The sequence below is a fragment of the Alligator sinensis genome, unplaced genomic scaffold, assembly GCF_000455745.1.
Source record: "Alligator sinensis unplaced genomic scaffold, ASM45574v1 scaffold617_1, whole genome shotgun sequence".
Classification (NCBI taxonomy): domain Eukaryota; kingdom Metazoa; phylum Chordata; order Crocodylia; family Alligatoridae; genus Alligator; species Alligator sinensis.
In genome coordinates, this window is record NW_005842291.1 from 1,357,489 (window position 1) to 1,382,036 (window position 24,548).

The 24,548-nt window shown below is 39.5% G+C and overlaps 2 protein-coding genes across 2 annotated transcripts in view; one reads left to right on the forward strand and one right to left on the reverse strand.

Moving 5' to 3' along the window:
- Nucleotides 1-5,836, forward strand: part of PACRGL (parkin coregulated like) — a 28,784-nt gene extending 22,948 nt beyond the window's left edge. The window contains exons 7-9 of the mRNA XM_006028145.3: nt 2,530-2,637; nt 3,560-3,640; nt 4,650-5,836. Of these exons, the coding sequence (XP_006028207.1) occupies nt 2,530-2,637; nt 3,560-3,640; nt 4,650-4,706 (246 nt within the window). The 3' untranslated portion in view covers nt 4,707-5,836. The remainder of the gene's footprint in view (nt 1-2,529; nt 2,638-3,559; nt 3,641-4,649) is intronic.
- Nucleotides 5,837-7,622: 1,786 nt separating this feature from the next.
- The window catches only part of KCNIP4 (potassium voltage-gated channel interacting protein 4), a 99,209-nt gene continuing 82,283 nt past the window's right edge, over nt 7,623-24,548 (reverse strand). The window contains exons 4-7 of the mRNA XM_014522046.2: nt 17,243-17,350; nt 15,491-15,595; nt 15,089-15,151; nt 7,623-7,698 (exon numbers count right to left, since the gene is read on the reverse strand). Coding sequence (XP_014377532.1) covers nt 7,651-7,698; nt 15,089-15,151; nt 15,491-15,595; nt 17,243-17,350 — 324 coding nt within the window. The 3' untranslated portion in view covers nt 7,623-7,650. The remainder of the gene's footprint in view (nt 7,699-15,088; nt 15,152-15,490; nt 15,596-17,242; nt 17,351-24,548) is intronic.

Here is a 24,548-nt window from a genome sequence, read left to right on the forward strand (position 1 = left end):
TGGGACAGCGGGCGGGGGTTGGGGGAGCAGGCAGGGCATGGGGCCTGGCAGGGGTCCTCCATGGTCCCCGCCCCCTACTTACCAGCATAGAGTCTGGGGCCAGCTGCCTGCTGCAGCAGCCGGGGACTGTCTGAATTGCCGAAGCTCTCCAAATCTTTTCCGAATCGATCTGGGGAGCTTTAAATCGATTCGGATCTTTTAATTGGTTTCCTGATTCAATTCTGCTTGTGAGATTTGGCCACCTAATTGGGTCAAATCTCCTCCAAATTGAATCGGCACCTGAAGCTTGACAGCCTTAGTGCCAACCTACCCTGCTGTTTAGTTCACTGTTTGAGCATTAGTTTACCAGTGAAGTCCTCCACAAGATCATGCATGTTTTGCTTTACTACTTCATCCATGGAGAAGGTAGCATACCAATAAGATTTGACCATGACATGGCCAGACAGGAGCAAGAGTGGTTCTCATGGTGGGTTTGCTTGTTTGAAGGGGACACAGCAGCAGCAATATAACAGCACCAGAAGAGTGCTAGGCTCTCCTGCCAGATCCTCTTAAGTATTTCCCATGGAATTGCCAGATGCTGCACCTCAGCCAGTGCCCACCTATAGGACAGGAACAACATCCCTGGCAGTCCCCTCTGCAGAACTGGGCAGTGAGGTATGCTGAATTGCTCTGCAAGGGGGCATTTAGCAGATTGTGAAACTGCCTCTTTGGGTGGCCTCCTGAGCACCTGCAGACCTCCCCATAGCCAAGCAGCTAGTATCTGGTTATCACCCCAAATTGAGCTCTGTACAGCAGAGGCAGCCGACAGGGAAAGCGACCTACATGTCTCCGAGTCTGAGAGTGCTAAATTATGCTAACTTGTTTGCCTGTATAAGAGGAAAGTGTTTAGATAACTGCCATCCATGGGTTCTGGTAGCATCCTCTCATTACTTAATATCTTCAGAGTGGAAGTTTGTGTAGTTGCTGTGTGTAGGCGGTTATCAAAGAGTTCATGCTAGACCTTGAGGGAAGAAGCATACTTGCTATGCTATATCCCAATCTTCTCTGCATTTCCTTTGGTTTCTCTGTGATATGAGTGGCAGGCAGAGCTCAGTCTGTTGCAGGCTGGCACCAACTGCCCTGGTTGGGGAGGTAGTGGGATTAGGGCAAGGAGGATGGAGGGAATGCTTTTGGATTAAGATCTCCACACTGAGCCCACATAAATTTAGGGCTGAGCTCAGGCCAGATTCTGAGCTGTAATGTCAGCAGAGAAAGCAGTGCAAGGTGGCCCTGACTCTATTTTTTAACTCCTATAAAAATCTGTCTCAGAAATATATTAGAAAATGTAGAAGGGTCATCACAATCCTCAGGAGTTAGGGCATCCTTGTGGACCAACATGCTGCTTTTCAATTGACAGACAGTATTGAGGTCTCTAAGACCTATATAGGGGGGAGGGAGGTCCTTTGTCAGGATATGCAGGGTATTTAGAATATGCTTGAGATGACTTCAGCCAGAACGTATAATAGCTAGGGTCTGGCAGCACAGTCTGCCTACAAGAAGAGGAAAGCAGGGCCATGCAAATAATTTGGCTGCGGAACCATAGCGGCTACCCCTCCCTCACTCGCAGTGCTTTGTGCCCATGCGGCAGCTCTACTTGTGCAAGTGTGTCCCTACCCTGTGATTCAGTTTACCCTCTGTGGTGTGTGCTGCTTGTGTGAGCAGATTCCAGAACGTTACATGGTGGCTCCATCCTCCCCTGGTTCACAGAAAATGTTGAAAATGATCGATTGTGGCAGGTGTGCCCAAAGCAGGAGGATGTCGACTGTGTTCTTGGCCATAAGATAACTGAGTATCCGTGTCCCTGCATGTCTTGAAGCTGTTGCTGAGTGCATCCATTGTTCCCTGAAGTCCAGTGCTGTATGAGTTATCTTCTGTGCATCTGAAATACAAAGATGTCAATCCCCTCTCTGGCTGCCTGCCCATTGTCTGAGCAATGCCCAGGGTCTGTGAATTGCCCTCAGGAGATTGTACTGCCTGTACCCATTGTGATTATGGAGAGATTGAGTAAGTAATACACAGCAGTAGGCACTTGTGTCTCCCTGCTGACTGTATGGAAGGGAATCCTAGCAACCCAACTTGGAAAATTTGAATCAGGTTCCATGCCTGGGCCTGCAGTGTCTAAGCAGGTCTCTAACCTAAGTTAGGATATATACTGGTACAGTTTGCCTCTGGTTCAAGATGTAAATTATTAGTTTGAAACTTAGTCCTGACAGCATCAAATTCTTGATGTAGCTTAGTGAATGTTTTTCTGCTTGTTTTCCTAAAATATATTTTTTTCATATTCACATTATATCTTAATGCTGTACTTGTATTTCTCAACCTGCTAAATATTACTAAATTTTACTTTGTTTCGGTAATTTGAAAAGTATAAAAGTCCTGGTCGAGTGTGATTTAAGTTCATTTTTATTAAATTTTGGAGAGCTTGGACATTTGGTTGAGGATAACTGTTTGAAAACAGATTATTCATTTTGATTTTTCTCCTCTTTCAAGGCCCATTCAGATGGTGAAGTGTTTGAAAGGGGATTGAATGCTTTGGTACAGCTGAGTGCAGTTGTTGGTTCTTCACTTAATATTCATTTGAAACATATACTCACAAATGTAAGTTTCTTATGATGATTTTGTTGAGATATTTCCTGTTGATTCACAGAGAAATGATGGAATTTTCAAGTGTTCCATCAAAGGCCTTTCTTGATAGATACTTTTGTACAGATTTATAGCTCTGTGGTAATCTGGTGGATTGTGTGGATCTAACAATCCACTAGTCCCAAAGATTTGAGTCTGATTAGGTGCTTGGTTTCGAAGGTATATTGTTTATTATAAAATGATCTCCATGTTTTTAAATATTAATATACATAAACAAAGTCAGTGAAAGTTTTTAAGAAGTTAGCAAAAAATCTTCCTACTTTCTTTTAGGATTGCTTACATAGGGAATTTATTGTGAAATAACTAGGTAATAGTTTGAAAATTCTACATACAGTAATTATTTGGCATTAGCTTTTTGAATGGATGTTTATTTTTCTGTTGAGTAACTTTTTTTTTTCCACTTAATTCACTTCCAACAGGAACTTCTTAATACAGAACAGAAGAACCATTCCAAAACAGTTATTTTGGTCTGGTCCCCCATGTAGACAAACCCTTAAAGTCTAGACCAAAACGTAGGTGTAAACTCCTCAGTAGTATTTTATGATAAGGTTAAGTTAAGGCCTTTTCATAAAATATCCTGTTGCAGAAAATTGCTTCAAATAAGGTGTTTTCTTATTTTGTAGTAACGCTATTACTGTACTGAGAGCCTTCTGTTGAACTGAAATTTTGTTATTGAAAGTTTCATTTTTCTTTTTGCTTTTAAATAAGTGTATTACTATGGCACAGCTATAAGCCCTTGTAATGCTGCTACTTGCTTTCATTTTTCTGATCCAAGGTGAATCTAGATATTAAAGCTAAGATAAATTTAGGATTTTTTCATACATTGTACTAAAATACTTAATTTTTTTCATTCCTTTTTTATTTACTTTTCCAATAGCTCTCAAAAAGATTAATGGACAAAAAATTTAAAGAGAAAATCACAGATGCTTTACAGAAGTTAGAGCATCATGGTGGAAAGGTGAGTTGTTGTTGTTGTTCCCTGCATGTTACTTATGTATATGTCTACAGAGACTGATTCCTTCTTACATGCATTTGGCCCTGTTTAGACATTTTACATTAGCCGAGACAACAGTAAGGGTCAGAACCCAGGATTGCTTTGTACTGTAATTGCAGTCTCATCAGTCAGGTTTTGCAGTATTTAAGGAAGGAATACTTGAATGCATTAAGATCTTTGTCTTTTAGTTCCACCTCTGTTGCAGCTTCATATTTTACATTATCGTTATCATCTTTTCGGGAAAATGTGAAGCAAAGTACCCATTTAATTTTGGGGCCATACCTAGATTATCTATAATCATAATCCCTCAGTATCACTGCATAGCACCCCCACTTCTTTGTTTCTTGTTGTCTTTTTATTTACATAGCTAAAATACCAAAAAAAGTTATAATCTTTAATTACTTTTGCAATGTCAGCTCAATTTAGTTTACCTATTTGGTAATTCCATACCTCATTCCAGCTATTTCTGATCCTCATAAAGTAACTTTCCATGCTGAATTTTCTTTTTTCTTCTTCTTCCCTGCTCTCCTGTTTACTCCTACACTTTTTTGCAGCGATTATTAAATACGTTATGTATGGAGTAATAAGTAAAAGACTTTTTCCCTCACTTAGAATACAAATTCCTGCTAGATTTCACAACTTGGATTTATAGACATTCCAGTTGTTTTCTACACTTGGACCTTTTCATCCCAATTAACCACACTGACTAGTTTAGTTAATATCAGTCTGTCCTTTTGGGGAAAAAATAAGTTAGTGGCTTGTTTCTCTTTTGCTTTTTTTTTCCTATTTGGAAAAGTATTTGTCTCAGAAAATGCTACCTTAACTTAGTTGTGTCCTCAACGCTTTTCTTGTAATAACTTTTTTGGGGCTTGTTTTGTAGTGTTTTGATATGCACAAGTTTGAGGAAACCTCATAACTTGGGTGTCATCAGAATTGAAGCCTCTTATTGTTTAAAATCAATTTTTATCAACAGGAGAGTGTGGCTGTCATCAAATCTAAAATCCCAACCTATTGTTCCATCTCCTCTTGAACAAGAAATGTTGTAGTTACTGTACTTGTAGCTGAGCTCAGGGAAATCAGAAGTTGCCTGTGGACATCACTGGAATTTCCTTGGGGTATAAATTATTCTCTTAAAACTAACTGCAAATCTCCTGGAATGTGTTGGGACCAAGGGGAGAAGAGATGAATATTTGCAATGAAGTGAACATACATCAACTTGTGCAAGTCTAATTCTGGAAAATAGTTAACTTTTCCTGTGCTCTAAATCTGAAACTACATCCAATAATTGGCTATCTACATTTGTTGCGAAAGTAGAGTAAATATCAGTTCATTTTTGCTGTGTATTAATTCTGTCGCATCTACTATGCTTGTGTGTTTATCATGTATGACGCAAGAATTTGGCTGTAATTACTTGAGCAGTAACTAACTCATTGCCAAATGGCATGTACATGTTTATTTTGATATTGACGTAACTTGCAGTAACTTATTCCCGTGATGAGAGTTGTGCAGATGGAATGTGGAATGTGAGGGTATCATCACAGAAGAACTGATTTTTATACCACTCATAGACAGTGTTGTTTCAATAGTATAAATAATGTAAAAATAGTAACTCAGGTGTTGATATAACAATGTTATTCTGAATCCTTCCTCCTATGCCCCCCTTCTCCCCATCTCCATCCGGGTAACTCTTTGCATTTTAACTTTGTCAGGTAAATTACTTAAGTATTAAACTGTTAGTTCAGTACTACCTGAAGCTTTATCTCAGGATACTTGTATTTAAACTTTTAAACAATAAATCCATTTTGCTAAAGAAATATTAAATCCAAAGAAATGCTGCTGGGTGTCTTTCCACCCCGCAAAAAGTTCTGCTTTTTTGGTGTTTTTTCCTTATAATTTTTATTTATTTATTTTTTACAAAATGTGCACATTTACTTTACGCAAACACGCTACAGCAAATTTCAGGTGTACTTGTATTGTACTACTATTATTCCTACACTGGTGATAGCAGAGCAGCCTTCAACATGCCTCTAATACCCATCTCTACACCAGAATAGATACCTGATTTATTTTTACAAAATAACATTTGCATTCTTTCTTCTCCAGTAGTCCCTTATTTTGCTTTGTGTGTAAATGTCACAATGAAGACTGGCATATCTCTGGTAGCAGTTCACCTATCTTAGTGTCCTAGAATTACTGAAAATACAGTAAATCATGATAGGAAAAAATATGTTCATCTTTTTAGTTACATAGAGTTTAAGTTCTAGATTTGGAATTAATGTAGTTATTTTGAGAGAGTGTTCCTCAAAAATGTAATCGTATTACTGTTTATAAATTACATTGTATTGCTAAAGTTTCTGCTTTTTTTTCCATGCCACTCTCATAGCAGACATACCACAAAGAATCTGAAACAGGTATTAGACTATCTAGCATTCATTAGTACTAGATTTAACTACATGCTGGTCATGTCTACGTAAGTTGCTAATGCCACAGTATCCTAATTCTACTGTGGAGTAGCATGCAGGGCAAAAACCATTCTAATATGCTACTGCACCATAGTATTAGGCTACTGTGCAGGTAGCGTCACTAAAAAGCTGTGCGCTGGCGCTACTGCGCAGCAGTATCAGTTACTGCACATTGATTTAGCACTTGGTTATTCAAGTGCAAGATGCGCAGTAACTATGGGGCATTAATGAATGTGTAGATGCACCCACTGAGCATGGAAGTTAACCGTGGAGTAGACAAGTTAGCTGCGCAGTAAACTTCGCATGTCTCCACATGCGCCCCTATTAGGATGGAGTAAACTAATTAACTCCACAGCAGGATAGTACTTGTATTTAATTTTTTACTTTGCAGTAGTGCATATGTAGACACTGCCCCAGCCAGCCCACCCCTCTGCAGCACAGTGAGCTGGGGGGAGCAGCTGTAGGCTAGCATCCTGATCCCTGCCAGGGCTGTTGTGTCCCAGTGTGCTATGGTCCCAGGCACACATTCAAATAGCATGCTTGGGAGCACTAAACTCCAGAGCAATAAACTTCAGAATTTATTGCTTTGCATTAATTGCACATGTAGATGCGCCCATGGACATGCATCCTGAGGAATGAAGTGAGATGAACAGTTCAAAATAATGTTATTTCTTTTTCCTTGTTAAATTTGGTAGGACATGTATTATGGAAATAACATTAGAACCCAAACTGATTTTTTTCACGAATAAATTTCAGCTCAAAACCTATTCAGATCCTTAATATTGAACAGAAAAGTTGCTGACAGTCCAACCAGAATTATACATACTTTAAATACTAATTTCATGAAAATTTAATAAATGCAGACTTTTAGGTGAGAATGACATAAGTTTGCCACTGGTAGGTACTAAACCTATGGAAATCAGTCATTTTATTATTATTATTACTATAAAAAGGCCCTTTCTCATGTATAAATTAGCTGGACTTAAAAAAAGAGCGAGAGAAGAAAACCAAATAAAAGTGGGAGCCCGTTGCAGCAAGATATATTGCACATTCTAGCAATTATTTTTCAAAGTATTGTGTAAAAATGAGGATTATTAACAGCATATAAATATGAAAGGGAAATACTTGGTATTTTTCTGTATAAATTAAATAGCTGACATTTAAAATCTTGGAGATGAATTCAATAAAAACAAATAAAACAACAATTTTATCTCTTGTATTAGCTAGATAAAACAAGGGTTGGAATGGTGGTAAATGTCAGGTCCTGTTTTCAGAGGTTGTGGAGCAAAACCTGACTTTGAGTATCCCATTATCTAAATGAACAATCTTAAAAGGACAGACATTGGAAAATCCTTTTTGGGGGAAGCTTTATAATAACACAAGGCTTATTTGCATAATGCATGTCTCAGTGTAAAGCTGAGCAATCTTATTTATGGTAAAAGTGACAAATCCAGCTTTAGGAAATGTTGCAGAATAGTTCACATTTGTCCATTAATTGCAGTGCTAGCCATGTTATATCACATTTTCAAAGAGCTGCATGGAACGCATTATGTTTTCATCCTGTAAAGGAGAAAAGGTACGAGTTAGACAACATTGTAGATTGACCACAGGAGTCCAAGAAAATGAGTAGAAGTAAGTAAACCATAGTTATTGAGAGCGTCGCTTGGTTGGAAAAATGTGAGTAGATACGATGAAATTGACTGAAACTGGTACTAATTTTAGAAATAATAAGTCTAGTACTGATTTTAGTAATCCTCAATGGTGATTGCATAAAATCAAAACTAATGACAGCTCATTAATACAATAATGTTTAACATAGTTTTGAAATTTTCCATTCTCTTGGAGGTTATTGACTTACATCTACTGAAACAGATTGTAAATAATGTGTAAACATATGACAACTTCATATTTATTAAATCATTATCATGGATGCACTTTGAAGAGAGTTGAGAATTATTTCTATGTACAGAATCTGAAATTTTCTCGGCTTGGTATAGCTTTCAGTGGGTGCGTCTACATATGGCCATACAGCACCTTTGTTACTGTGCCACCATTTAGTACTTCCTTTTGAAAGTACTAAAAGATGGTACAGTAACAACACATACTGCGCCATGCTGGCCGTGCACGGTTATTTTTTGGCTGCTACATCACCATAGCAACGTGCTATAATGGGGGAGCGCATTGCTACAGCAACGTAGCAGCGGTCACAGTTTTTGCCAACAGATGCTATGGCGCAATAGCATCTTGTGTAGATGCTCCCAGCAAATCTAGGGCACTATCTTGAAGACTTGAGGACAGTATACAACTGAGTAAGTACAAGCATTCATTCATTACAGCTGAGAATCTGCTAGTTCCCTCAGCTAACACTGCAAGAATTGCTGACCCCTAAGATAATTTTTTCCTCCTGCAGTTTGCAGTAGGTCATTGCAGCTCTTCTCTGATAAATCCATTTGTTGATATTTAATAGAACTTCTTAAAAATATTTATTTCAACTTACATAATTAAAGGCACCCGTGCACAGTTAACTTACTTTGAATGCATCAAAATGTACGGTTCTCCCCCACATTGTTTACTAAACTCGCACATAATCATGCATATATATAAATGTAATAATAAGACTCCTTCACATCAGCCAGAGTAAAATTCTGTATTCCCTACCTCTCAATACTAAGGAAAATAACTTGGTCTTGCATTAGTTTAGATCTTAGGGGAACTTTTGAATCAAAGAAGAGTGAATTTTTGAGCACCTCCTGGGAAGTGTTCTCTTCAGATCAAGACCTCAGCATCTTAAGTGCCATTGCTGATTTCAGCTTTGAAACAGGCCAAAATAATTTATTTGAATTGTACCTAGAAATGTATTGGAATAATTAAAGCTACTATTTTGGCACAGAAATGTTAGTAAATTTTAGGGTCCAGGGGAACAATGATAATTTTAGGAAAGCTTACTAAATAATTTTTCACTTTTACAAGGTAATGTTTGTTAATTAATAGTGTTAGGGTGACAGTATTTGGAGCATTGGATTTGCAGCTGAATACAAGGCTAGTATAATCTGCGGCCTAGCAAAGCTGCTAACCACAATGCAGAAGGGTATGTTAAAAGAAACATTGCAAGACGCTTAGGCAAGCATTTTCCTAACAATGTAAAAGTGTTGTAAGATATACAGCTCATTGTGTAAAAAGAACAGGATGCAGACCACCGGCTATCGTTAGAGATAAAGCAGAAGCAAGACCTTGGAGATAGTGAAGAAATCAGGAAGAAGCCTCAAGTGACTGAAAGAAGCCGGGGTCAGGGTCTTAAGTCTGCGCTCATAGCAAAAAGATATGTAAATAAGTGAAATGCATAGGTAATTCCATGCTAACAAAGTAAACAGTAAACAGAGGCAGAGCTTAAGATAGGAGGGAATATGCGTGGAACAAAGAGGGGCCAAAGGTGGAGTAAATGTTAATGAGCATGAACCAAGGTATATAAATATGGAAAGAACTGACGTTCGTGGCAGCTCCCTGGTTTGTTGGAGCTTTGCCTGAAGCTGTCTTCATTTTGAATAAAGCTGTTGATGAGCAATGTGTGTGCAGGTGATGCGTGGTGGCATCGATCTGTTGTCTCCCTAGTCGTTGGGTGTCGCAGAGAGTCGGGGTCTAACAAATAACAATGTCTCTATTAACACCATGATCACTGTGTGTCTCTAAAATCTTTGACTACTTGACAATTTTAGCAGCTAATGTGCTTGCAATTTAAGTTTACTTGATTCTGAAGTACAGACTAAGGATGACAGTCTTGCTACATACCTGTCATCACAGAAGATGTCTTTGCAGAAGAAAATGTTCCCTCATCAATGCTAATGAGCACTGATAGATTTCTCTAGGTAGCAACCGGTGATACTTGAAGGCAGTCATTTAAATAACACAAAAATTCAACTTATTCAAAAGTGCATTAATAAAGCTGATGAATTTGTTTTGCCAATGTGTTGGTTTCAAAAATAGGAAGCACCTCAAGCAGCGTGAGATCAAAATGCTCGGCTTGAATGAGATCCGGTGCTTGGTGGATGGTTGGCAAAGTAGGAATCACCAAAAATATGTTCCAATTATTCTAACTGCTTCCATGATGTGCTTTCTTGGCAGACCATACATGCTGCTGTAAGATTTATTTATTTTATGTTTACTCTGGTTAATCAAATTATTTGGGGATTTACACACTCTGATTTCTGTTTTATCATGAATAGGAAGAGCCATGATTATTCCTGGAATGAAATGCTTCTGTTGCTGGAACCAGTCTTCCATGTTTACATAATCATTTCCTCTCACCTTCTCACAAGGTGACCAAATGCTCAACTGCTGAACTACAACTTTTTATTCATTTTCTTTTTCAAAAAATTGCGCATTAGTTCCCAGTATAGTTGGCATGGAAATGGACATCTCAGACCAGTTAGTCTGCCTAGAGATTACCACCAGCACAAGTTACATTGTAATCCTTTTCCCTTGTAGGTATGTAGGCATTAGATATATATGCTCCTCTCCTTGCCTGGAGGTTCTGACAAAACTAAGTTTTGTGGGAACGACAGGCTGTAAAGGCCTGGTTTATGCACTAGTAAGTCTGTTAACATTTACAAATATATTTCTATGTATACTTCCAGGTAAGTTGACAGCATGGCTCATTCAAGTGTCATAAAGAACTGAAAAAGGGTTCTTTGAGCCTTCATTCTCAGACTTGATCACAGCTGCAATATTTTCATTAATAAAAGCAATCATTTTTCCCAAAGGGAATCTTATGTTTTTCATCAATTTCTGTCTCAGCCTAATTCACTCTTTTGAAGTTTGGCATTTCTAAACACACACAAGTAAACTAATTTACTCCATATCAGGATAGTATTTGTAAATGCAAGTGAAAAGCTCTGCACCAGCACACTTGTAGACACTGAACCATGAAGGTGCTTCAGTGCGGGGCCTACCTACTGGCTAGCCCTGTGCTTTAGCATCCTCATGCCCCAGCCAGCCCCTCTGCAGCACAGTGATCTGGGGAGAACAGCCCCGGGCTGGCAGGCTGATCCAACATGTCTCAATGTGCTGCACTCCTGGGTACATGTTCAAATGGCAATAAACCCTGGAGTTTATTGCTCCCGGGTGCGCAGCTGGGAGCAATAAGCTTTGGAGTTTATTGCTTTGCATTAATTACATGTAAATATGCACCCAGTGTATCAGAGGATATTTAACTAGGAGAGGAGAGTTTGTAACTCACTGCCTACCTTTCTTCTTCACAGGGAAAACATGGTACCATTGTGATGTTCACAATGAGGTGACCTTCAGAATTCTTTCATGGGGGTGTTTGTTCTTTTGGGGGGAAGGGGCGGGGAGGGTGGCATTCCCTGCAAGACTAAGTTACCAAACAACCTTTCATTTCTTCAGGTCATTTAGATAACTTTCAGTATGCTTTGGTAAGTTCATTTTTTCTCAGTTCTCAAGGTATGATGCCAATGAGTTTCAAGAGTCCTGCAAAATAGCTTTTCATATTAAGTCATCTAGGATGTGATGCCAACCATTAATGGCAAAAAAAACCCTCAGGAAACTGATAAATTTCTGTTTTATAGAGCATGTAAAGCTTACTCACTGTATTTTTGTACTTCTGTCCTTTCCTACTGTAGCTTCAACTGCTCGCAGCTCTTGTTTATGCAAAGCTCTTTTAAGAGGCGTCTCACAGCTTGCCTTTCTCTAGGAATCCCCAGGAACATTATATAATACATAAAACATCCTGTCACTACCTCTGTAAAATATCCTATTTAGATACTTTTGACTTAGCTTACTGTCAAATACAAATGCCATCATATGCTGAAGATATTTAAAAAAAATGTTCATCAAAGAAAGACTTAGGAAAGAAAATTCCAAATTAGGTGCCTATGTCCATTACACAAAAACAAAGAAAAACAAAAGAAACCCTCACCTAGCCTTAGGTCCCTCATATTTTGGGGAAAAAAATGATTCAAGGAAAAAACTGAGCTCCTGTACATGATGGCTGAGCCAACCATAGGTCCTTAAATCTCTTCAAAGGTCATTTAGCACTCTCAAACTAAGTATCCTTATGCGCAAGTTCCTGATAGGTCCTAAGTTATTGTGCCTGACCAGGGCATCGCTATTGCAGACTGACAGCACTGAGTTCTTAGTTCTTGAAGCCTTGGTTCACTCACACAGGAGTACAGCCAGTCATGCTAATATCAGTCCTTATCTTTTAGATACTTTTCTAGTGCTTAGAGCCGTGATTCTCAACCAGGGTGTGCCTTAAGATCCTGCAGTGCCACACACCATTATCAGGTAGGTGTCTAAACATGATTCATAAAATAAATCCAAGTATTTCAAATAGGAATTCATAGTTCTAAATAGGTTCTGCCCTGTGGTTTTTCTTAGTTCTTTGCAAAAGAAGAATTGCTTTATTACTTTTCTGTAGTAAAAATAAAAGAATGAAAAGTAAGAGTTGGCATTTTCTGAGAGGTACCTTGAGTTAGACAAGGTTGAGAACCACTGCCTTAGAACAGTTGCCCAAGACACGTGAGATCTGGGGTTCTGGGCGACAGCCTAGAAGATCCTGCACCCCTGCTGTTGAAGCTGTGATATACTGGGCAATCAACAAAGGAAGATGTGTGGGGCTAAAGGAGAGTAAACAAGAGGGTGGATCTTTGTAGTCCAGTGATAATGTGCTCCCCTGGAAAGGGGGTGTCCTGGATTCTGCTCTAGGAGCTAAGAGCTGGCATTTTTCCAAAGTGTACCTTGAAGGGTGGCTTGAGTCAGTTTGAGAACCACTGCTGTAGGCTGTTGGTCAGAACATGCTACTGGGAGATGGCAGCAGATGTGTCTGAATTGCCTTTGGGCTGAGACGGCTGGCCCTAGCAGCCTTACCTGGGGTCTTGGGGGCCTTGGGAAGTTGCATCCATGGCACTCCTGCAGCTGAGAGCCTGGCCAGCAACTGGAGCATAGCTCCAGCCAGCCAGGCTCTGGTTTTGAGTGGTGTTCACTGCCACCACATTCACTGCCTGGCTTTATTCGGTGTGAGTTTTCTTTACCCTGAGATCTCTTAGGGTCAAAAAAATGGCCCGTGCTGGAAGGTAGCAGTGTGGGCAAAACCTGCATGTTGTGGTGTGTGGTGCTGCAGACAGGCCTGTGGCACCACATACTGCACATTTGTGCTCGTCTGGATGTGGCCTTGAGTTCAGGTGTGAGTTAGGTGGAGACTGAGGCACTTCTGGGCAGATTGGCACAGCAGGGAACCCCGGGGCTGAGGCACAGAAGGAGAACACACTACCTGGCTGGTGACTTGCATTTGTGGACTTTACACTCACTCAGTCACTATCCTAGGTGGCAGCTGAGCAGGAATCTGGATTTAAAAATTGAATGTCGAAGTTAGGACTTAGATACTAGCATCTTTCTCTAGAGTTAGCCTGATGTGCTGTATTGCTGCATCCCAAACAACACAAACTATTAAAAATTGTCACTCCCATTGCGATTCTTAGGTGGTCCACAATTTTTCAGTGGCAACGTATCCAAATACTGTGAAGCAGCATATAACATAACACAACTCTGGTGCTATGAAACAAACTGGAAAAGCACAGCAGAGAACCCCTTAGTGAAGCTATGTTCACCGTATCCTCCTGTTTCCAAAAAGGAATTGTCCTTCCCATCAGTATCATCTGCCCAGATTTAATTTGTCATTTCACTCCTATGCTTGTCCAAACCTCAGTTAGACACTGAGGAAGAACAGTTTTAGGGTTTGATGAAATGAAGACAAGGATGAATATCTTCATTAGTGGTGATCAGTCTAGCAGCCTTCCATCTATGTTGAACAAGAAAAGTGACAAATCACATCCTTTAAGAACAGAAAATACTAAGGACCATGCTGTACTCTTAGAGAGGGAGATCTGCTGCAGAGAATACCATGGTCAGTGCAATTCACAGCTGCCGATAAGTCTAGAAAAAATCAGTCTCTTCCACTGCCTATTGTTAGAAGTATACAAAACAGTCAAAACTGCCTTTTTGTTATACTTAATTGACTGAGAAGAATCAAGAATATTACACACTTTTCCTAAAGATCTAAAGAATCTTCACCCTCAAATCAGCATCTTGCTTTTGGTCCAATAGGGCATTCCCATGATTATGTAGGCCAAAATAACACACAAGTTATGTAGTATCTTTTTTATTTCCCAGGCAGCTTGTCAAATACGAAGTGGCTGCAGCAAGCTGTTTTCTGATAGATATGCTTTCCCTAGTCAAATGTTAACTGCAATTAGGTACTGATACAGTCAGAAGCACTGGTTTTGCTTTGTTAAAACCATACTTCTTTTCACAACTAAATTAACCTGCATGCTCTAGTTCGTTATTGCTAGGATTTTGCATAGTCTCTCTCTCAACACTTGATCTAATGTCATTCATTATGAATGTGCCAATGATACTCTTTTATTATATTATCTATCACCATGGACTATGTAAATGGCAAAAAAGTAGCTGACAGTTTTATTATTTTTTCCATTTCTATTTGGCAAAAAATAGAAGTGTTTGGCTAACTGAAAATCATGTTTTAAATAATTCATTTCTTATTTTTAAATGATTCTGCAATGCATACTTTCTAAACTGTGGCCTGAGCAGTTTTTTCCCCTTCACGTGCAATTAGCACAAAGCTGAAATAAGTTTGCTATAGTGAGCACTATTTTTTTATTGCAAACCAAAAAAGGTAGTTTTTTCACAGGAAGATTGACGCAAAGAGAACAGTTGCAAGAAAGCCAGTCTTTACCCATCAGTTCTATAAATACAAGTATATGTTTGCATAGAGAGGAGTGGTTTTTGCAAGTGTGTATGTGCATATTTTTTGTGCAGGTGCTTTGGGATATGTCCCTACCCTGTTGGTAGGATTGTATGTCTGTTAGCCAGCTGATAGAAGTAGCTATACATTACACATTTATCATGCATTACTTACTTTTTGGCAGCTTTCAATGAATTCATCTATGGTAACTACTCCATCCTTATTCTTGTCCATTTTCTGTCCAGGAAGAATAAGAACAGGTGCTTAAGTCTTATTTAAAGCTTGCTGAAAACCAGTCTCTTATTTTTTTATGATTTATTTCAGGTATACTGCAGTTCAGTGATCAATTAAGGCAGGCGCCATTGTATAAGAGAGTATATAATCGTGTCATAAATGATAGGGTCTGCTGTAGTGAGTTTGAGACATAACAGAATGGATCAGATAGACAAGTCAATTGGGACAGACACAGAGAAAAGGAGACAACAAATATAAAAGGATATGCTAATTGTTAGCTAATCAGAATGTAAAACTTTCATAAGATTTTTGTTTTTGTAATTGTATGTTATTTTATCCTACCTGGAAAAATGTTTCCACATGTTGTCTAGGTGCATCCTCTTTGACAACAGGATAAGTACATTTTCCCATCATATCATATATAGCTTTCATAATATCAAGCATTTCCTGAAGAGAAAAACACATTTTAATGTAAGGCAGGATAAAATGAAGGTGGTGTTTTAGAACCAGGGTAGCAAAGGTTTTTAGCACAATTTGGGACAGCCTGGGCATGTTTACACGTGCATTTGCTGCGCAGTAAGCGGTTTTTAGAATGGTGTCTACACATGCAAGAGTTACAGTGTAGTAATGCTGTGCGTGTGCCAACTTGGGAGTAAAGTTACTCCCAAGTCAGTCCACACAAACAGGGTTACTGCACAGTAAGGTGTCTAAATGTGCCTTACTGCGCAGTAAATTTACTCCCAAGTCAGCATAAGTCACCATAGTTACTCCGCAGTATGGGCACGCACATGTAGATGCGCGCCTGTACAGCGCGGTAACAGTGCACATGCAGATGTGTCCACTGGGACGCTGTCAACACATCAACAAGTTAAAGAATGTAATGCATGCTGGCAGCATTGACGTTCTAAATTAGTAACTGTGGCTTTTTCCGGTCATGTAATAGAAATGAAAAGAGAAAATTCTAACTAAATATGGTTTGATATATCTGAATTTAAATGCTTTAAGACATCTAACATATTAGATGTGGAAGGAAGGCTCCTGAGATATACAAAATATAAATGGGAAAAAGGTAGGTGACAGTGTGTGCGTCTATATGTGTCCCTGACTACACAGCTGTTACTGCACAGTCATTTAGTACCACTGTTACTTGCACAGCCCCAGTGGTACACAGGTCATTTCCGATCATACTACAACGAGCAGTAGCAATGAACAATGAGCGGTTTGTGCCCGCCAGTGCTATGTCACTATAGCAATGAGCTACATCTCCATGTAGACACACCCAGGGTAAATCTTATCACCATAACCTGTGCCTGAATTTCTTCTTTTTCACCATGGGAATATAACTGGAACACACACACAAACAAGTATCCATGAAAATTACACACACACGTGCCTATACCAATCCACCTTTTGTGAAGTACTTTGTGACTTGAATGAAAAAGGGTATGTGTAATTATAAATGTGTAATTTAGTGCCAATATGATAAGAAAGATAATTTGTACAAATCCACACTGTAATCATCTTAAGGTGTGTTGCTGAAAGATCTTTGCTTCACTAACATTTATAGTGTCTTTCAAAGATACATGTATAGACTCCACTTCATGTTTGAGTAGTCCCATGTGTGAAGTTAAGCACATGTGGAAATCCTTGCAGAATAAATGCCTTAAGAACTAATAACATTTTAGTACATTATGTGCCAACTACAAATTCTCAGGGACAGACTTTACAAATATGCAGATGTTCACTTGCATTTCTGTGGACAAATATTTTATGTACTCTAAAAAGCCTATCTAGGTCTAGTAACCATGAATGCAAATACATGGACACACATGTATTCAACCACGTTTCTGCTTTAAGAATTTTGGCTGTGCCTTTTATAACTTGCACGTAAACTTCTGGGTTGTTCTCCTGTATCCTTTTAAAGAAAGTTTCCATTAAATGCAATTGTTTTTAACATTCTTGATCTGATAAGAAAAAAATATTTGCTATGAATCTCATCATTTTTACCAAGAGTTTCACAAAGGCAGGTTCCTATAAGTAACACATACATGCATGCAGTGGTTTCAATTAATGAATCTAAAAAGGAATTCTTACCTCCTTGGTTATATAGCCATCTTTATTTATGTCATATAAATTAAAGGCCCAGTTGAGCTTTTCTTGTACTGTGCCTCTGAGTAAAATAGAGAGACCCCTAATAAAATCCTAAAAAGAAACAAAAAGTTTAGGTTTGTTTGAGGTTGAGCCATTTCTTACAAATACCCAGGAATTAGCATGGTAGATTCTTCAATGTCATGTCTGTTAGACCCCAACTCCATGCACCGCCCAATGACTAGGGAGATGACGATCCAATTGCTCATGGATCCTGTTACTCATTAGCCACCGCAAGCAGGGAGCAAACGCTACTTGCACACATTGCTCGCAACAGCTTTATTTAGTGTGGAGACAGATTTGGACAAGGGTCCCTCACAGACACACAGCCCATGAACTAGGGGACCTGCACTGAACAATAATTTTTCCCCACATTTATACATCCTGGTTTAAGTTCATTAACATTCACTCCACCTTCATCCCTCCTCATGTTCCACCCATTTCTCCTCCCATCTCAAGCTCTGCCTCTGTTTACTGTTTGCTTCATTAGCATGAAATTGCCTATGCATTTCATTTATTTACATGTCTTTTTGCTATGAGCGCATGTCTAAGACCTTCACTCTTTTTCTTCGGTCAGTGGGCAGACTTTGACCAAAACCGGGAAGCTTCTGGAGGCTTCTTCACCAATCACCATTCAACCTTTTGCATATGTTCATCTTGGATTCTGTTACCAGTTACGTGTTGTTTTTCACATTCCAGTCTGTTTTTCTGTCTCATGTTGTACCATCTTCCACATTCCTAAAACGTCATCTCATTCACAGCCCACAGACTCACACAGATTTACTTGCTGCTTTTTTTCAGAAAAATTGTTAACACAGTTAAAATAGTTACTTAGCATAAGGAAATAGCTGTTTTAGATATCATTCTGCCTTGTCAGCAGCTCCTGCTAGGCCACAGGTAATAGCCTTCATTCAGCTGCAAATCCAGTGCTCCCCAAAAATCCACATAGAGTTACCCTAACAATGTCAGACTAGAAGGACAGACTCTTTCATTTTAGATTTTTTAAAACAATTTTTGAAATACAGATTGGTTGTTAATTTTTAAAAATAGGTCTTTTATGCATGCATCTAATTCATGAGTAGACTGAAAAAAGTACAATAAAACAAATCACAGTCTCCTTCTACTAATGGGTTTGTGCACTGTAGGTTATGACTTAATCCTATGAGGTGCTGCATACCAGTGTCACAACCCAAAGTTGAGAGTTTTTGTTTGTGTGTGCTTCGGCACTGCTAAATTATGTTCCCGTTAAATTGCAGCTTCTTTGCACGGTGGAGTTCTCTGCTGCAAAGGAGAACTCCGGTGCAACGGAGAATTTTCCCGCCAATTTGTAGCCTTCTTTGCATGGTGCATTTCTTTTGCATCTCAGAGATGCACGGTGCAAATGAGTTCCCGCCATTTGTATTTTAATTCGAGCCCCATTATTGGCTTGTGTTAAATTATGCACACGTGATGGCTAGCAATTGGCTTGCTAGCCGTATAAAGAGCTTGGGTGGTTTCCGCCCGAGTTGGAGAGAGAGCAATTGGAGTCCGAGATCTCTAAGCGCTGCGGATCCTTACGGACCCAGCGCATTTCTTAAGAAGGCAACAGAGGTCTAAACAGCCTCTGGCCTCTCCCCGTCGCTGAGCGCAATCCTAGACGTATCCCTATCCTATATACTCAATTGCCGAACCCACGGAGCCTTAACAACTCTGGGGCCAGAGAGCTGAACCAAACCCACGGAGCTTCGACAACTCCGTGGGAAAAGAATTGCCGAACCCGCGGAGCCTTAACAACTCCGGGGCCCAAGAACCGAATTTGTCGTGGTCCTCCAACGAGGATTTAAGCGGAGCTGAACCTGGAAACTGTCCAGCCTACACCGCGACCATCTTGGGTGTAAGTAAATAATCTTTGAATCAACCACTACGCGTCTGTGACTAATTCTAGCCCGTGCGTGCCTTTCCGCCGCACGGTTTCCTCTGACCCCGTGTGCCCGGGCTGCTGGCCACAGCCCGTGTGCGCAAAGACGGGTCCGCATATCGCATCCCGGCTCGTACATGGTGACATGGACGGGATCGGGAGGCGGCCCGCACAACTAGCAGCAACTATTGAAATCAATATGAGGGGGAAAGGACATCATTATGCAGAGGTTGAGAAGCAGGCTTTTGTACCTCTTAAATTCTCCATTTAGGGCCTAAATGAGACGCGAAACTATTCCAGACCGCTATACATGAATTAATTTTACCCACATGAGAATAACAGGGAAGGCAATATTGTCAGTGCTTATATAACATTAGTGATTTTGCTCATCATTACTGGCTGCTCTACAATTTGGGAGTAAATAAAAAGGTGCCATTCCTAGAAAACTTCATTTGAGAAAGTTAGCTTCTTTTTACTTTTTTTCCTTTCTTCTACTACATGAGATGCATACATTATTTTAAATGGGTGTAGGTTGTACCCATGTTGGTTTAAGGACATAGGCAGATGAGGTTCTTTGGGTAAATCAGATATCTGTCATTAGACCAACTCAAATTTATAAAAGATATCAGATTTACCCAAAGAACCTTGTCTGCTTATTTTAAATGGCAAATACTGTAGAAGGATTCTACAGAAGTATATCTGAAGCTAGTCATTTTATATGTGGTTGTAGCTAACTGACGAATTCAAATACAATTAGCTTTAAAGAATGGAATTAGTTAGGCTACATTCACTCCCAGAAGGCCAGAGATTCTTAAAATTAATTCAGCTCTGTAGCATCAATGATAAAACCAGATTTGTGCTTTATAAATGATACTCATTTAGACAAGATAAATTTCATTTAAACTTAATAGAGAAAAAAATCAATTACATCAGTCAAACACAAATTTACTTGCCTCATTATATTTCTTCTGTAATTTTCATGTATAATTTTATGTCTAAGTTTTTTTTTTAAACAGTGGCTTTATGTTTCCTAGCCCCTTTTCTTTTCTAGTTGATCCTGAAGTACCTTGGTGGTATCTCAGAGAACTAAGTTTTATGAGTTGAGGTAATATATTTTATTGGACCAACTTGTATGGTTGGGAGACCTGTCAGAATCTTTCAGGCATAAAGTGCCCTTCATCAATCCAAGCTAAGTTAGAATAATTACTTTACCTTAAACCTAATTTGACCAGTTGAAAGGGAAGTGGCAATTATCATCTGTGAAGCAAAGAATTTAGCAGTAGGAGGGGTGAGAGGAAAGTTAAAATAAGCCATAAAACCAGTGACTCTGTTAGTACCTATTTGTTGATGTCTGGAAAAAATATGAATATCTTATTGAGCCCAACTTTTGAAGGCATTTTGTAGGTTTCCTATGGCGACAAGGACTGTGAAGTTAGAGATGAAGTGGTTGCTATATGAAAAGTATAGTCCAAATGGTGATAGGATATTTCTGTCCTTTGTAATTTTGCTGTGGGAATTTATTCTCAAGCATAGTAGTTACTTGGTTTCACCCACAGGTTCCAAGAGGACATCTGGTGCATTACATCATGCATCTTCTTCTCTTTTTTCGCAATCCCTCACAGTAAAAAATGATTGTCTTCCATGACTGCCCTATCTGTAGGTCTGAATATGGCTGACAAGGCTGATCCAGGATTGACAGGGTCTGTTACAATTTCCATTCGGGGTGGGTAGCTCTGGATTCTTGATTCAGTCTGTGACATACTGTTTCTGTTGCTCCTGCTTCTCTGTCTCCTGTTGTAAGGTTTCAAAGTACTAAGATCCCTGTAGCAGAGTCTTCCTCCATTTGGTGCAGTCTTGGGAAAGTCTCCCATGAGTTGATGTCAACATTGCACTTTTTCAAGTTGACTTTAAGGATGTCTTTGAAGTGCTTTCTCTGTCCTCCTGTTGAGCGTATGCCTTGACTGAGTTGGGAGAATAAAACTTGCTTTGGGAGTATTATGTCAGACATCCGGATGATGTGGCTGGCCCAGCAAAGTTGATGTTCAATGATCATAGCCTCAACGTTCATGGTGTTTTCTTGTGAGAGGACACTAATGCTGGTGCATTTGTCTTCCCACTGGATTTCAGGATCTTCTGCAGGAAGCAATGATGGTACTTCTCCAGCATCTTGAGGTGTCTTCACATCTCAGATCCATACAATAAGGTGGGTTCATGACTGCTTGATAAACCATGAGCTGGATTTTGAATCTTATTTCACAATCATCAAGCACCCTCAGGTATCTGAAGGCTGCACATTTGAGGTGATGTTGGATTTCTTTATCAATGCCAGCCTTCCCCAAGAGATGGCTTCTGAGGTATGGGAAATACTCAAATCTTCTCCAGAGTCTCACCATGAATTATCAGACCTGGAGACTGCTCATCAAGAGCTTATTGATGGAGGACCATCAGGTACATCATGTTCATATAGGCATATGAAGGATCTCTGGCTTGTGTTGTTTTTATTGTGAGATTCATTGATTGAGGCTGGGGAAGCAGAGATGTGTGGGCAGGTTTTACACTCGTTGTCTGACAAATTCTGGTTTCATGTGTTTGTTGGTCAGCACAAAGTTTGACAATGGTAGAGAGCCATTTGAAAGGGGGAGACTGGGAAAAAATTATTTCAGGGTGTATTCTTCAAGTACGCGTTACAGTTGTTTAATGATCTTTTTCATATATTTCAGTGTGGGATGGTCTGTTGAATTAGGGGTTTGCAGTAAGCGGCAGTTTTCTGTATGCCTTTTGGTAGCTTCTATATTGTTTATTCAAGTGGTTCATTCATAGAATCGGTCCGTTTCTCTGGCAGAATGTCCTTGTTGGATTAATACAGGTTTCAGATATGTGATTGCCACATCACCAATATTCTCCTCAAAGCAAATGTGATGGAACCTGTGAGATGGACTACAAATCATAGCTTTTTTCCATGTTTAGGATTACTGATTTTGTGGACTTAAGTGTGGTAGTCATTGGGTGGTTTACGTATGGTTATTTGAAGGATGCTGTTTTTACGTGCCATTCTTTATATTGACGGTGTTTAGAAATTAGCTATTGGTGTGAGAGTATTTCAGAGAGAATTTGATGGAACGGCGAGTAGTTATTTAGCCTGTTATTGAAGATGCCATTTATATATCACAGATGCAGCATTGGTTTGCTTGTACTTTTTTTTTTTTTAATTTTTCTTCAAAGTGTCTCAGGGTGAGGTAGAATTTTAGGGGTGGAAGTGACTCTTTGTGCCCATAGCTATGCCCATTGGAGGAAACGTTGCTCAGTAAAGGTAAAATTGTTGTAGGTGAGGGTGAAGTGGATGAATTTAGCAATATGTTTGGGTTGGATATCAGTGTGGTCATGCTTAATAACTAAAAGCCTGGCTGACATTTTTCCTAGCTATTCAAGTTGGCCTAATAAAAGCTATTATCTCACTTCACATCTCTTACTTCCCCTCATATCCTTGGGCCATCATGATTACAACACATTGTGATATTGATCTTTTTCATAGGAAGAAGCCTTGAGATAATCAGCAGTGTGCCAACAGGTTGTTGTAAGATGTATAAGTCAATGTGATGTGTTGTTGCCAGGCTTGTCTGTTTTAAGAGGCCTAGGCCAAAGTTGCAGAAGTGTAGCTAAAGCAGAAGGCCTCAGAAGCTTATGCCTGAGTGACCGTAGCATGAGCCTTTGAAGATGTAGCAACTAGCTTGTCAGCAAAATAAAGAAAGCCCTCCTTATATTTAACTAGACAGTCAAACAGAGCACAAGGATAAGGAAAAACCATACATCAAATAATCTAAATATAGCATTTTCTTAAAATATTAGAAGCAGTAATTCATGTAGCCAAATGCATTGAATGCTATTTTGTTATAATAAATGCATTTTTGTTAGAATGCTTAGGTAAGCGGTGAAAACAAAGCAACCTTGTCGGATAAACTAAGGTGCAGAAGTAACAAACCAGTGTCAAACAGCATTCCACAATGGGAAGGGGAAGGACAAATCCCAACTAATTGACACCTTCCAGGGTCCACAAGAAATTTAGTTTAAATGGGTTCTAAATGTTTCAGTGAGACAAATACATTTAAATGAAACCAATCAGAGATCATTCATTAGAATATTAGAAACAGCCAGCTATAAACATGGGACATAGGTTAGAGGGAAATTTGGACCTTTACTTTTGGACTTCTAAATTTGGACTTCTCTGGGGCTTAGCAAACCAACTCAAGTCCCCAGGGGAAAAAAGAAGCCTGGCTAGCAGACCTGTTTCTTCCCTGAATCCAAAGCTACATAAGCATTGTCTTTATTGATCAAAATACATCTTTGCTATAGCATATCCTAATAAAGATTTTGAGTTGTGACTGGACTGGTTTCACAGTTCAGTCAATCTCCTCCTACCCACAGTTACAGTTTAGTATAACAGATCTCACATTTGAATGTGAATTTTTGCCACAGTAGCAAGGAAACACAGAAAGTCTTAGGGTAGTAAAAAGCCAATTTGCTCTTGGACCGAAATCATTTTATACCAGCACTGGTAAGGTTAACATATTTACTCAAAAAAACCTACCTGGGAAAATGTGTGTTTTGTTTGGTTTGGTTTTGTGAAGGACAAAGATGGCCTGTGTCAGGAGTTAGGACAGCAAGCTAAATTGCCTCCAGCTGGTCCTGGTTACTTGAATGGGCCTGTCTGCCAGTGGCCTATCTGCTTCCAGTTGGCCCCAGTTGCCCAAGTGGGTGCACCTATCTGCTTACAAGTATAAGCTCTTTCAGTGCCTAGTAAGCTGTTTAGTAGGGCAGATGTTTCTCTGGTCTAGTCCTGAATGGTTCTTTGCTTGGTTCAGCTTGTTGAATCTTACTTTCCTGTTCTCTGGGTACCACTTGTTGGCTTCCTGGCTTCTCCTGGAAGGACATGAAAAGGTGAGTCTCACAAAAGGACTTTTTTGCCCAATAGCTTAGTGGTATGGTATTCAGCTGTGGGGAGACCAGGGTCCATGTCCACATTTCAAATCAGGCAGAGCAGAAATTTGAAGATAGGGCTTCCATGGGAGTGCCCTGGCTGTATTGTGACAGACAGACTCTCTAGGTCCCTTGAATTTAGACTTCCTGGTGCCAGCCTCTAGACCCCTTTCCTCCAGACTGATTTGTGGACTTTTGGCTTTCAGTTCAGTTCAATAATCATTCATTTTCTGATCCCGTAGCTGCCTGCTATAGTCTTCCTAGCTCGTGACATTGCCTAACATGCTGCTCTGTTTCTTTCTCCCCCCTGAAATTTTTTCAGAGTTCTTTAATAGTTTTATTTAACTACTACAAATTGCCTGTCAAGAATGACAGCGGTTG